The sequence below is a fragment of the Panthera onca genome, chromosome D4 (assembly GCF_046562875.1).
Source record: "Panthera onca isolate mPanOnc1 chromosome D4, mPanOnc1 haplotype 2, whole genome shotgun sequence".
NCBI classification, from domain to species: domain Eukaryota; kingdom Metazoa; phylum Chordata; class Mammalia; order Carnivora; family Felidae; genus Panthera; species Panthera onca.
Genome location: NC_138351.1, coordinates 27,287,416 through 27,300,795, shown reverse-complemented (window position 1 = coordinate 27,300,795; position 13,380 = coordinate 27,287,416). Strand labels below are relative to the sequence as shown.

General features: G+C 36.8%; 1 protein-coding gene across 6 annotated transcripts in view; it reads left to right on the top strand.

Moving 5' to 3' along the window:
- Nucleotides 1–13,380, top strand: part of AGTPBP1 (ATP/GTP binding carboxypeptidase 1) — a 161,204-nt gene that overhangs the window by 21,557 nt on the left and 126,267 nt on the right. For 5 of the 6 annotated variants that reach the window (XM_060609935.3, XM_060609936.3, XM_078436901.2 and 2 more), the window contains exons 2-3: nt 2,794–2,858; nt 12,514–12,638. In XM_060609935.3, the coding sequence (XP_060465918.1) occupies nt 2,827–2,858; nt 12,514–12,638 (157 nt within the window). In that variant the 5' untranslated portion in view covers nt 2,794–2,826. The remainder of the gene's footprint in view (nt 1–2,793; nt 2,859–12,513; nt 12,639–13,380) is intronic. The other variant, XM_078436904.2, reaches the window with a different exon arrangement.

Sequence of the window (13,380 nt, the reverse complement as noted above, 5' to 3'; positions counted from 1 at the left end):
ACAGTTGGAAAAGCTTAGGTGAGGGCATACTTGGTAGGGGAGAGCGGGTCAGGAGATCAGTTTTGGATATGTTGAGTTTTGATATTATTAGAGATCTAAGTGGAGATGTTGAGTAGTCATGAGACTGGATGAGGTCACCAAGGAAGAGACTGGAGTTAGAAACAGATGAGAAAGAAATGAGCCTGGGGCATCCAGTGAGGGAAGCTTAGAAAGTATGGCCAAATGAGGAAAGTATTTCCAAGAAAAAGGAGTGACCAGTTCTATCAAATGCTGCTGATAGGACAAATAAGATGAAGACTGAGAGTTGACAGTTAGATTTAGGGACATGGAGGTCACTGACACAGACAAGTGGGATGGGGAGAATCTGGCTGGAGTGTGTTTAGGAGAGGATGGGAAGAGAGGACTGGTTGGCAATGTGTGTAAACAACTAAATGAGACTTGATTGAGGATTGAGGAAGTGGGAACAAGAGAGGTTGTTTTTCCCTTCAAGACTCGGAAATAACATGATTTTATGGTGATGAGAATGACCCCATAAAGAGGAATGAGTAGATTATACCTAAACTTCACGGTCAGTTTTTATCATTATGCCCTTGTTATACATTCTCAGTTTCTCTGCCCCTTTCTTGCTTTGTCACACTTGGTTGGCAAAGCCACAAACTTGGTGAAATGCAGCACTTCTGTAGGTGCCTCTTTTTAGTATGTGATACTGTAATGGACACAGACTTTCAAAACAGAAAGTTCCCAAGTTCTCTGGGGACACTCTGGCCTTAGGCTATAAAAAGTGACCATACTGGCTTAGCTCTAGGATGATGGGATTGAGAGCTGGCCTTTTTCCTGGGGAACTCTTTAGTCCCAGAAAGCAGAATTCTTTGAGGTTGTCAGTTTCTTTAGTGAAGATTATTTGTCAGGAGTTCTGTGACTAGCTGTTGAACATTTCCCACAATGGTGAGGTATGAGGTATGGAGGAGGTAAGAAGTTGGGATTAGAAGGTTTTAGTTAGCTGCCAAGCAGTCTCTTTCTGTTTTACTTGGCATCTTCTAGTCCCTGGGTTCCAAGTGTCCTGAGTTCTTCTGGACAAGGCACCTACCTCCCATCCCCAACTTTTGTTTCCTTTTTGGCACTGTGGGGCTTCAACATAACTTAATTTCTCTTTATTGCCGCTGTCTACTTTAATTCAGTCCTAGGAGGGAGAGGATAGGAATGCCTATTGTTCGACTATTATTTTATTGTGAATTGGAAATTTGAATCATTTCTTAACTGTTGAAATAGAATTGGCTGTGATGTAAGTGCCCAACATTAACCTATCCAACTTTATCAGTTCTTTTGTTTTTTATTTTTTTACATTTATTTATTTTTGAGAGACAGAGAGCACAGTGGGGGAGGGGCAGAGAGAGAGGGAGACACAGAATCTGAAGCAGGCTTCAGGCTCTGAGCCATCAGCAAAGAGCCTGGCGCAGGGCTCGAACTCACAAACCATAAGATTGTGACCTGAGCTGAAGTCAGACACTCACCGACTGAGCCACCCAGGTGCCCCCCAACTTTATGAGTTCTAATGAGATTTGCAGTGAACTTTTCATGAGATGTGCTATTAATGCATTTTTAGAGAGCACCCTACCACCCAACAAGTAGAAGTAACTTACTTTAACTTTATAAGTTTATGGCAGCATTAGTGCTTTTGAAATTACATAGGATTTTTTTCCTCCTTTGGAATTTTGATTCTTAATTAATTTGGAAATTGGAAAAAGTTACTTTCAATTGGTAGGTTTTTTTTTTTAAGTCAATTAAAAGAATAGCAATTTAAAATTTCTAGTAACCTTAAAAACAATTATGTAATTTTTATACATAATCCTAAATACATGTTTTCTCTTTTATAATTGAGTTAATGAAAAAATTGAAAAAAAATCATATGTGTTTTATTGAAGTTGAAAGTTCTTTGTTAATTGAAGAAAAACATCCAGAATACCTGTATCTTCTAAATCTGTTATGTTCTTTTGCATGTTTCCTTCCCTTTAACTAAATGGCATTACTATATATTGCATAAATATGTGAGAAACTTGTTGAATTGGCAGTAATTTTTAAACTTTCTAGTGATGCCACAAAATTCTGCCTCAGTAAGCATTTATATATAAAATTTAAAAATGTCCAGGGTTTTTTTTTTTTTTTTTCTTTTTTGGAGGGTGAATAGTTGCAAAAGAAATATGAAAAGTTGTAAAGATTCTACAAGCCAAGATTTAAAGCTTTAAAATGTATAATGTGCACTTTCTAATGATAAAACTTTGTTGAAGGAAAATATGCATTTCGTATATTGAATGAGATGATATTATAGATGGTTTTTACTGTGTACACAATTTGTTGTTAAAAAGTGCTCTCTCATAGAAATAATGGTACACATTTAACAGTATTTGACCACAGTGTGAATGGTGGACAAGTAAGTACATTGCTGTGGTTGGTTTGAGTATTTTAAGGAGGAATGTAAGAACAGGAAAGATAATTTGAACTGTCTCAAAAGAAATGTTAACACTAGATATTAGATTATTATGTTAGGTTTTTGCATTTTTGTAGCACCAGGATTTTGATAACCTTTTACTGGCTGGTTTTAGGTCTTATACTAGTCACACATTTTTGCACATTGAAGTAGCTTGCCAGAAGCACATAAAACTCAAAACATTCTTCTTTGGTTTCTTGTGTTATCTTGTTATCTTTACAATAAAAACTTTCAGTTGTCTGGCTTTTATGTCACCTAATATTTAGAAACAATCATGTGTTTAAAATCATTAACGTTTTTTCTTTTAGATTATCTGCAATGATGAAATGAAGTAACTCAAGATGAGCAAATTAAAAGTGGTATCAGAGAAGAGGTACTGTACTTCTAAATACCAATATGTATCAGTTACGGAAATAATACTCCAATGGTTATTTGAAACTCCTTACTTGAAAATATTATTTATGTTTAAATGATTGTATGTTGTATTTATATTTTTAAATTAATATTTATTAATGTTTAACTTTTCAGTTAAAAATAAGAGTCAGCAAACTGACCCATGAGCCAAATTTGGTCTACCTCTTGTTTTTTTATAGCTTATGAGCTAAGAATAGTTTTTTTTTGAGTTTATTTATTTTGAGAGAGAGAGAGAGAGAAAGAGAGAGAAACAGAGTAGGGGAGGGGCAGAGAGAGGAGGCGGGGGAGAGAATCCCAAGCAGGTTCTGTGCTTTCAGTGGGAAAGCACTGACTTGGGCCTCGATCCCATGAACTGTGAGATCATGACCTGAGCTAAAATCAAGAGTCAGATGCACTTAACTGACTGAACCACCCAGGCACCCGAAGAATAGTTTTTAACATTTCTAAATGGTTGGGGGGGTGGGGGGGAAGAATATTTATGACACAGGAAGTTTATATGAAATTGAAATTTCTGTGTACATAAATAAAGTTTTATTGTAACAAGCTGTGCTCCTTCATTTATATATTGTCTGGACACTTTTGCTCTAGAGTGACAGAGTTGAGTAATCATGACAGAGACTGTTGAGTCCACAGTGTCTGGCCCTTTCCAGGAAAATTTTAACTACCCCTGAGTTAAAGCATCATATCGACTAAAGCTCGAATGTACCAAGAAATTGTCCTTAGCAAGGTTTTACTGTGGACTCTTTCATTAAAAGTCAAACTCATTGATTCTAATTTGGAATTTTTTTTAGCTAGATTACTTAACCCTGTTAAGTGTCTATAAAATGGGTATAATAATAATGCTATCACTATGAAGTTGCAAATATTAAATAGCGTCTAGCAGGCTCAGTAAATGACAACTTATTAATATTGATAATAGAGTTTTTTTGCTTTGTAGCAGCGTTGTATGTTACATTTACTACAACTTTGCATTTACAAGTATGGTTTACTCTGTTTTCTAATGAGAAGTATATACACAGTTTATTTAAAATTAAAAGAAAATTATTTATTTATTGTTGAGAAACAGAGTGTGAGTGGGGGAGGAACAGAGAGAGAGGGAGACACAGAATCTGAAGTAGGCTCCAGGCTCTGAGCTGTCAGCACAGAGCCCAACGTGGGGCTTGATCCCATCAGTCGTGAGATCATGACCTGAGCTGAAGTCGGATGCTCAACTGCCCAGGAGCCCCTAAAATTTTTTTTAATGTTTGTTTATTTTTGAGAGAGAAAGAGAGAGAGGGAGGGAGGGAGGGAGACAGACAAAGCATGAACAAGGGACGGGCAGAGAGAGAAGGAGACACAGAATCCGAAGCAGGCTCTGGGCTCTGAGCTGTCAGCACAGAGCCTAATGTGGGGCTCGAACTCATGAAATACAAGATCATAACCTGAACTGAAGTCAGACACAACACACCGAGCCACCCAGGTGCCCCACACAGTTTATTTAGATAAGATTTATTCCTTAAATTGTTAGGTTTTCCAGGTATTAACTATGTGATACATTGTAACAAATTTCATTGTTCAAGTATTTCTGTAATTTCTATAGTAAAGGAATTAAGTACTGACTGTGTTTTAAAAAGGAGCACCAGTCTTCTTTTTGGGATTAGGTGGAACAAGTAATGCTATTTCTGTTGATTAGCTAAAGTATCTAGAATTACTAGCTTGTTGTTCATAAGAATATGAAGTTATAGTTTGACAACTTCTGGCTCTTAGTGTTAGTTTTCATTTTTTTCTCCTGAAATAGATTTTACTGGATATTTATTGTTATTTTTGCTGCTGTTTTAGGTGAACTAAATTGGGATCATTGCAAATGGCCTTCATCTAAGAGAAATTATAGTTTCTAGTAATACTTGTTATACTGCTCTGTGAAGAAAACTGGACGCAGGGGCACCTGGGTGGTTCAGTCGACTAAGTGTCCGACTCTTGATCCTGGTGTGGGTCATGATCTCATTGTTCATGGGTTCGAGGCCTCCATTGGGCTTTGCACTGATGGCATGGAGCCTGCTTGGGATTCTGTCTCTCCTTCTCTCTGCCCTTACCTGCTTGTGCTCTCTGTCTCTACCTCACAATAAATAAATAAACTAAGAAAAACCCTGAATTCAGTAAGATAAATTGAGATAGATAGAAAAGGGTCAAATCCTTCTTTTGCCTTGCTCTAATCTTTTATCTCTCTAGCTCACTTGCTCCAGTGTCTGTATTACAAGAGTTCTCCCTTACTGAGAGTGCTAATCTGTTGACTTCTATTTTTTCTCATTCACCTCCTCCTTTCTTACCCAGTGTAGAATCCATTGTCTATCATTACACTCTTGAAAATACCTGAAATGGCTTTACCTCGTTTTTTTATTTTCCATCACACCCATCTGACGGAGTCCTTTCTCTGGATAAACTGTTGTTGAGTAGCTAAATGACATTGGAGGATGAACTAACTTGGCAGATATCACTAAAAATTATTGATCATCGGCCTGAACTGAGCCCAGCAATCTTGTGACTGTGGTTCTCTGGAAAGTTCATTTTCTCAATTTTTGTAATGATTATTTTATACTTTCTTTTACCCTTCAAACCTTTGAAATCCTCAGACATCTCAAATACATATCCTTAACAAATGGCCTCCCTTTATGATATCACAGAGATAATACAATCTATTATCCTCATATTTCTGGCACCAAAAATTTCCATATTCCCCTTTATTTGATCCCATCCTCTGCCTATCGTCTTGTTACTTATTGCAGCAGAGAATGTGTCTCTTTTATTGTCAAAGACTAATACACCTGTGTTATTGATTTCACCTCCCTCTTTCCTTCTCAGGGTCTTTTAATCATTTGTTCTTCTGTCTTGAATGTTTAACTTCTTCATTCATTACTATTTAAACAAGATCTGGGCTTCCCAGTATTTAGACTCTGCTCTTCTGTCACTACCCAATATATATGATTTCCTTAAAAGCCAAAAAAATTTGAAATGGTCTGTAAATGCAATCTACATCTCCTTTCACACGCTCCATCCATTTCTGTGTAGTTTCTGTCTTACCCAAGAGTACTTACTAAGGCCACCTATAATTTGTAAACAAATTCATTGACATACAATCATTGTGCAACAAACTGTACATAGAGAGTGCAGTTTGGTAAGTTTGGTCTGTTTATACCTGCAAAATCCTCTCAATCAACAATTTGTATCTTTGTCAAAAATTAGTTGTCATGTATGTGTTGATCTATATTTGGACTCTGTTTCATTCCACTGATTTAGATGTTTATCTTGGTGTTGATACCTCTCTGCCTTGGTGGCTTTATGAGTCTCATAATTAGTGTTGGTCCACCAACTTTGTTCTTTTATTTCCAAAGGTTGGTGTATTTTAGGTTTCTTTGTATTTTCATGTGAATTTAGCATCAGTTTTATAATTTCTACACAATAACCTGCTGGGATTTTTATTGGATTGCCTTGATTCTATAGATCAGTTTGGGGAGAACTGATATCTCTCTCTTTTTTTTTTTTTTTTTTTTTTGAGAGAGAGTGTACCTGCAAGTGAGTGGGGGAGGGGCAGAGGAAGAGGGAGAGAGAGAATCTTAAGCAGGCTCCACATCCAGCCCAGCGTGGATCCCAGAACTGTGAGATTGTCACCTGAGCCGAGATCAAGAGTTGGACGCTTAACTGACTGAGCCACCCAGGCGCCCCACAGGGGAGAATTGATATTTTGACAACATTGAGTCTTTTTACCCTTGAGGACAGCATATTCCTTTTTTATGATCTTCTTTAGTATTTTTAGCAGCGTTTTGTAGTTTTTATTGTATTGATGTGTCCTGGTCTTTCAGGTTGTTTGTCGGATGATTTCTGTTTCCCTTGACAATAACACCTCTTTGGGGGTCCCCAGTAATTTTTGAATATAAAGATATCATGAGACAATAAAAAAAAAACAGCACTAAAACAAAACTGAGAGCCTGTGATCTAGCCTATACTAACTTCTACATTAACCTAAAAATGAGAAGTGTGGCTTACCAGGGTGACTCACACCTGACTGAAACTTGTTATTCTGAAAGATAGGACAGATACCAGGGCAAAGCAGTTAGCCATAAACGTGTACCTAAAATCCCAGTGGAACGTTACCAGAGAAGTTATAAAAAATAATGAATAATGAATAGAAAATAATTAGCATGTTACTAACTTTGGTGAAGGAATTTCAAGGAAAACTTGACTAATTATTGCTGATGTTAGTATAAATTTAGGCAGTTTGCAATTTTAACAAGATTTTATTGGTTGTCTTTAACAACAAGTCACTTGGTAGTATTGAACTAGAATTTATTGTTAGAGAAGACTTTATTGCATTTAATTCTAATAAGTAGTCAGAGAAATAGTTACTATTCTCTTCCAGTTAGAATAATATTGTTTTCCAAACATACATATTTAAATACTTAACTATTTCTACAGAAGAATGATAATGAAATTTCTGTTTTTCATTGTCCTTTGATTTATGATGGAAGAAAATAAAGTTTTGTGTTCAGTATTTGGAGAGAAACAGTAAAAATGTAAACAAAGCAAAAGTAATAAAAGACAGTTAAAAAAGACCTATAAATGAGGAACAGACATTTCTAAAATGTGCATTTTAGAAATGAAACTGTATTGTTTGAAATTAAAACTTAATTTCTGTGATTCATGTTTAAGTCTAAAACTTTAGTATATTTCTGTTTTTTTTTTTTTTTTTTTTTTTTGCTGTGAGATATTTTTACCTGTTTTACAAGGACATCTTTATTATCTACATTTTAAGGTGAAAAAGATAATAACATTTGTTTATAATATGAAGGTAGGTTCTATAGCCCTTGCACTTGCTTGGGAAATAATTTGTTGCAGATTAATATCTGTACATCATTGGGACTTTTGTAATATCCAAGAAAATTTATGCTTTTAGAAAAATAGCTCTGAGAGTAAACCCAAATATCAAAGCAGTAGGTGACCACTGTGAAACAGATATTTGAATGATATCATTTTTAAAATATCCATTTGAGGGGCGCCTGGGTGGCTCAGTCAGTTAAGCGCATCTGACTCCTGATTTTGCCTCAGGTCAAGATCTCATGGTTTGTGGGTTTGAGCCCTGCCCCAGGCTCTGCACTGATAGTGTGGAGACTGCTTGAAATTTTCTGTCCCTCTCTTTGTCTCTCCCTCCCTCTTTCTCTCAAAAAAAAAAAAAAAAGAAAAAAAAACCTAAAAAAATGTCCATTTGGAGGTTAACTTGATTTGATGTGTTTCATATTGTTCATATTTCCAATTACATGATTTTTCACTACATAATAATTAACAATTGTAAGTTGAATCTCTGAACTTTGGTCTGAGCCTCATTTTGATTCGTCTAAGAATAGGGTAAGGCAGGGAAGATAACATTCTTTTCTGAGCCTTGTTGTTTAAAATTTTTCTCAGTGTAGTTCAGATTGTCCATTGAATAGTTGTGTAGCTTATCACCACCCTCAGATTTTCCAAAGTCTGAAAATTATTCAGAAGGTAGAGCTGCCCTCTGGTGTTCACCCGGTGATTCTTTCAATATTAGTGTCTGCAGCTTTACGTTCTTAGAGCGAAGTTGGGGTGGCTTAAAGTATTTTGTTCAGTTTTCATTCTGTAGATGAGAAAAATAGGAATAGAAAGGGAAATTGATTTGCCAGTGTTGTCAATTATTTGCTTCCCTTCCAAAAATTCATCCATCCATCCATTTGAAAGAGCATGATTCTCAGAATGGAATCACTCCGATGAAAGGTTTTTTTTTTTTCTTTTTTCTTTGTATACACTGGTGTAATTTAAAAATTTTAAGAGTTACTGATAAATTTTTAATTTGGAATAGAACAGAATGTGTGTTACACTTAGTGTGTTTTGTGTGTTCATGAATTTTTTGAATAGTAGATATTTTATTAGCTACTGAAAAATACAGAGATGACCTTTAAGAGAAAAATAATATGGAGAAAATTTAAGAAACACTCAGTTATTAAATTTCAGAATTTGGTTTCCTTAATGCAAATTTCTCTTAAATCTGGGTTATGGAACTGTTTTTAAAGATGTATTTGCTCCCTAGTTTGCAAACTGTGGTGTCTTAGTACCACTTCTCACCAGAAAGAACCAGGGCTCTTTGGAGAAAGGGCTGATTCTAGGTCAGGAGCACAAAATGTGCAAGATAAGCCTAGAGGAGTGGTTCTTAAATTTTTTAGCTTAGAACCTTTTAGTGCTCTTAAATTGATGAAGACTCCAAAAAGTTTTTGTTGATGTGAGTTATTTTATCTATTGATATTTATGGTATTATACATTAAAACTGAGAAATTAAAACTATTCATTTTAAAATGAAATAAACCAATTGTATAATAATATAACATTTTGTTTTAGAAGTAACTATATTTTCAAAAAGATAGAAGACTGGCATTTTTTATTACATTTTTGGAAATATCTTTAATGTGTGGCTTAATGAAAGATAGCTAGATTCTCTTATGTGTTCCTGAGTTCAGTCTTTAATGATATAAGTATCTATACATTACATATAGTATATACACATATATATTATACATACACATACATGGGTTTTGTGCATTTGTGGTGTTCTTTTTTTTTAATTAAAAAATATTTTTAATGTTTGTTTATTTTTGAGAGAGACAGAGAGCAAGTAGGGGAGAGGCAGAGAGAGAGGGAGACACAGAATCTGAAGCAGGCTCCAGGCTCTGAGCTGTCAGCACAGAGCCTTACATGGGGCTTGAACTCACGAGCTGTGAGATCATGACCTGAGTGGAAATTGGGCACTCAACTGACTGAGCCACCCAGGTGCCCTGTATTGCGTTATTTTAAATGGTATATTAGGTATATTTTCAAATGTGTGCTTAATGTGTATTTTTCAAACTTCAGATACCTTTTCAGTTGAAGTACTTCCAAATTCAAAGCATTGGGCACAGTTAATCTGAAAAAACATATATTGTTTGTTTATCATATGTTTCTAGATGTGTATCGCCTATGCTATACCAGTCAGTGTTTGAAATACTGGGTGACATGCAAGATCTCTACCTTTGTGGAGCTTACGTAATTACAGATTGTGATAAATTCTCTATAGGTACACTTTAATATTGGAAGTGGAAGGGCTGGTGAGGAAATGGTCCCATGGTTGGGCCGTAGCCTGAAATGAGAAGGAGCCAGCTCTAAATAGAGCTGGGAGAAACCTCCCTCCAGATTGAGAAGACAGCAAATACAAAGACCTTGAGGTTGGGGAAAAACATGTCGTATTCAAAGAACTGATAGAAAGCCACTGGAACTGGATCCCAGTGTGTGAGGGGAACATTGTGAGAAGTCAAGTCGGGGAGGTAGACAGAGGTCAAATGATATAAAGTCTAGTATGTTGTGATAAGTAAATAAGATTTGGCCTAACGGCTGAAGGGAAGCCATTGAAGGGGTTTTAGCTCGGCAGCAACTTGATTATATTAGTGGTTCTATAAATCTACATATGTGATAAAGTGGCCTAAAACTGTATAATTAACCAACGTCAATTTCCTGGTTTTTGCTGTTGCCCTGTAGTTCATGTAAATGTAACTATGGGGGAAACTAGGCGAAAGATGGAAGGGACCACTCTACTATTTTTTCAACTTTCTGTGCGTGTTTATAATTATTTCAAAACAAAAAGATAAAAAAAAAAAAGTACCGTGTAAATGGATTATTGGCAAGCAAGAATGAAAGCAGACTAGTTATGAGGCTCTGATTTCCAAGCAAGAGAGAATGATTGCTTAGACTTGGGTAGTAATAGTAGATAGGGAGACAAGTGGATGAAGTTGAGATGTTTCAGAGATGGAGCTGTTATTGGGTTGGTGTGTGGGGAAGGGAGCCCAGATTTTTGTCTTGAGCAACTGATGGTTTCACGTGAGTTTGGGAGTTGGGAGCATTAAGATTGGAAGAAGGATAGGTTGAGAGGAAGAATGGGTGGTTTTATATTGGGCTTGCTAGGTTGGGTAAGCTATCAGGGTGAGGCTGGAGTTGAGTGTAGGAGCCAGGCAGCATTTAGATCATAATTAACAGTGGTGGGATTAGATGAGACCACACTGGTTGAAGAGTGGAGAGAGTGAAGAGAAGAGAGCTGGGGATAGAGCTGTGTGGGGTCTTTAGCATGTAGAGATGTGTCACAGGAGGAGGAGCCAATCACGAGATCTCAGAGAGGTGGTGACAGGAAGAACATGAGGAGAGAGTGGAGTCATTGAAGCCCAAAGAAGGAGGTGAAGGAAGAGGGAGCTGATAGTGCTGAGAGACTGAGTGTAACGAGGAAGGAAGTGACCACAGGAGGTTGGAAGATCTTGAGGTGCAGAAGGCAAGCTTGAAAAGTGAACAGTATGTGAGAAAATGGAGAGAGCAAGCACAGACATCTCCTTCAAGGAGTAACGGAAATGCCGTGGCAGCTAGTGGGAGCTCCTGCAGGAGATTCGTGTGCCAGGGGGGTATGATCCAGTTGAAAGAGGGAGAGGGAGATGATGTACTACAAGTAATTGAAGGAGCAAAGACATTGAAAATGCAGGGGGTGCTGAGGCAAGTAAATAGGGGAGGGATTGTTCTTTGAGTCTCCAAATGCCAAAGAGCCTTTTTAAAACATCAGAGCACATCGCTCATTTCAAAAACTTTCCATCCCTCTTAGGGTAAAAACCAAAATCCCTACAGTGGCCTGCAAAGCTTTAAATGTTGGTGCTCTGTCCAACCCCATCCCCACTCTGACCTCAAATCTTACTGTTACTCTCCTTTAAGTCTGCTCCAGCTACATGGGTCACCTCACTTTAGCTGAATGCAGCAGACCCCTGCTTTGGGGTCTTCGTGGTCGTGACTCCTTTTCCCTGGACAGCTCTTTCTGCAGATTTCTGCACAGCTTACTCCTTTACTTCTTTCAGGTCTTTCCCTAAATGATACCCTGTCAATGAGGTTTTCCCTGACCACTGTCTAAAATTGCATCCCTTACCTTGCACCTTTTATTCCCCCAATCTGCTTTTCTTTATAACACTTACCACCACCTTAAATACTGTATGATTATCAACATATTTATCTCTCACCATTGGAATGTTCAGTCTGTAGGGGGCATGAATTTTTGTTGTGTTTACTGTTTGTAATACCTAGAACAGTATCAAATGTGCAATGTATAATGAAAGAGAACAAAGAAGAAAGAATGTGGATAGAGAATCAGATAGGTTTAAGGATCTGGTAGTGGGAAGATGAGTGTGTGCCTTTTTGAGCTTATAACGATTATAAAGCAAGGCACTGAGAGTGAACTGGGGTGGGTGGGATGATTAGAGTTTTGAGGTGAGCATAGGAAATGTAAGACATCTTTTTGGAGAGTGTAAAGATGAACTTTCAGGGTGTGATTTAAGATTGCTGGGCAGGGTTGAGTGCATATTTGTGGTTTTCTGAAATGGAATGTGTTTCTCATTTAAATTAATAGAATTTTTAGCAATGTTGAGCTATATAACACAGGGTAAGGAAATGTGATATAAAAGCTTAATGTTTTTAGAAGGGTAGAGTTTTTTTTTTTTTTTTAAATGGTGATCTTCTAGTTTTGAGTTTACAATTGATGTAGAATGTGTCCTAATATAAAGTAACATTCTTCTTAGCCTTACCAATAATTCACGGATCGTGGGACTCCTGGCTCAGCTGGAGAAGATCAATACTGAATCTGCAGAATCAGATACTGCCCGATATGTTACATCAAAAATTCTTCATCTGGCTCAAAGTCAAGGTAAACTTTAGTCTCTTGTTTTTGAAATGCTTTTTTAGTTCTTCGAAAGTCGATGCTAAGAATATTCAAACTTTGGAGAAATAGATGATTTTCTGTAAAAATTGAACTTTCTCAAATAGACTCAGGAAGTAGAAAACTGAATAACTGTGAAAGGTATTGCTATTCAAAGCATTGTTTCCAGAAATGATTATGATTGCCTGAACCATTTTCAAACAATACTTAATTCCAGTGCTTCTTGTTCTAGAATGTTGACACAAAGATGGCAAGTAGCATTGAACATTGGTTACTAGTGTGATCCCTACTTTGAAATGCAAACTCTTTCGTTCAGTGGTGGGTGATCTGAGGGAGATTTTGAGTCTGTGGGATTCAGCTGCACCATCTCCGAAATAGAGATAAGAAATCATGTGATTATCATGAAATTTACATGGGAAGCATATAAAAAGAATGCTGAAATGTTCAGGGGCACCTGGGTGGCTCAGTCTGTTAAGCATCTGACTTTGGCCCAGGTTATGATCTGGCAGTTAGTGAGTTCGAGCCCCTTCCCCACTTGTGCTCTCTCTCTTTCTCTCTCTCAAAATAAATAAACTTAAAAAAAAATCTTAAAAAAAAAGAATGCTAAAATGTTCAATAAATGGTACCTGTAGTTAGGCTTCAGTGCTCTATTTTATGAAGTCAATATTACTGAATTGGTATCAAAATCTCGACAGAGTACGAAAGAGGAAGGGTACTGACTTTGCACTTA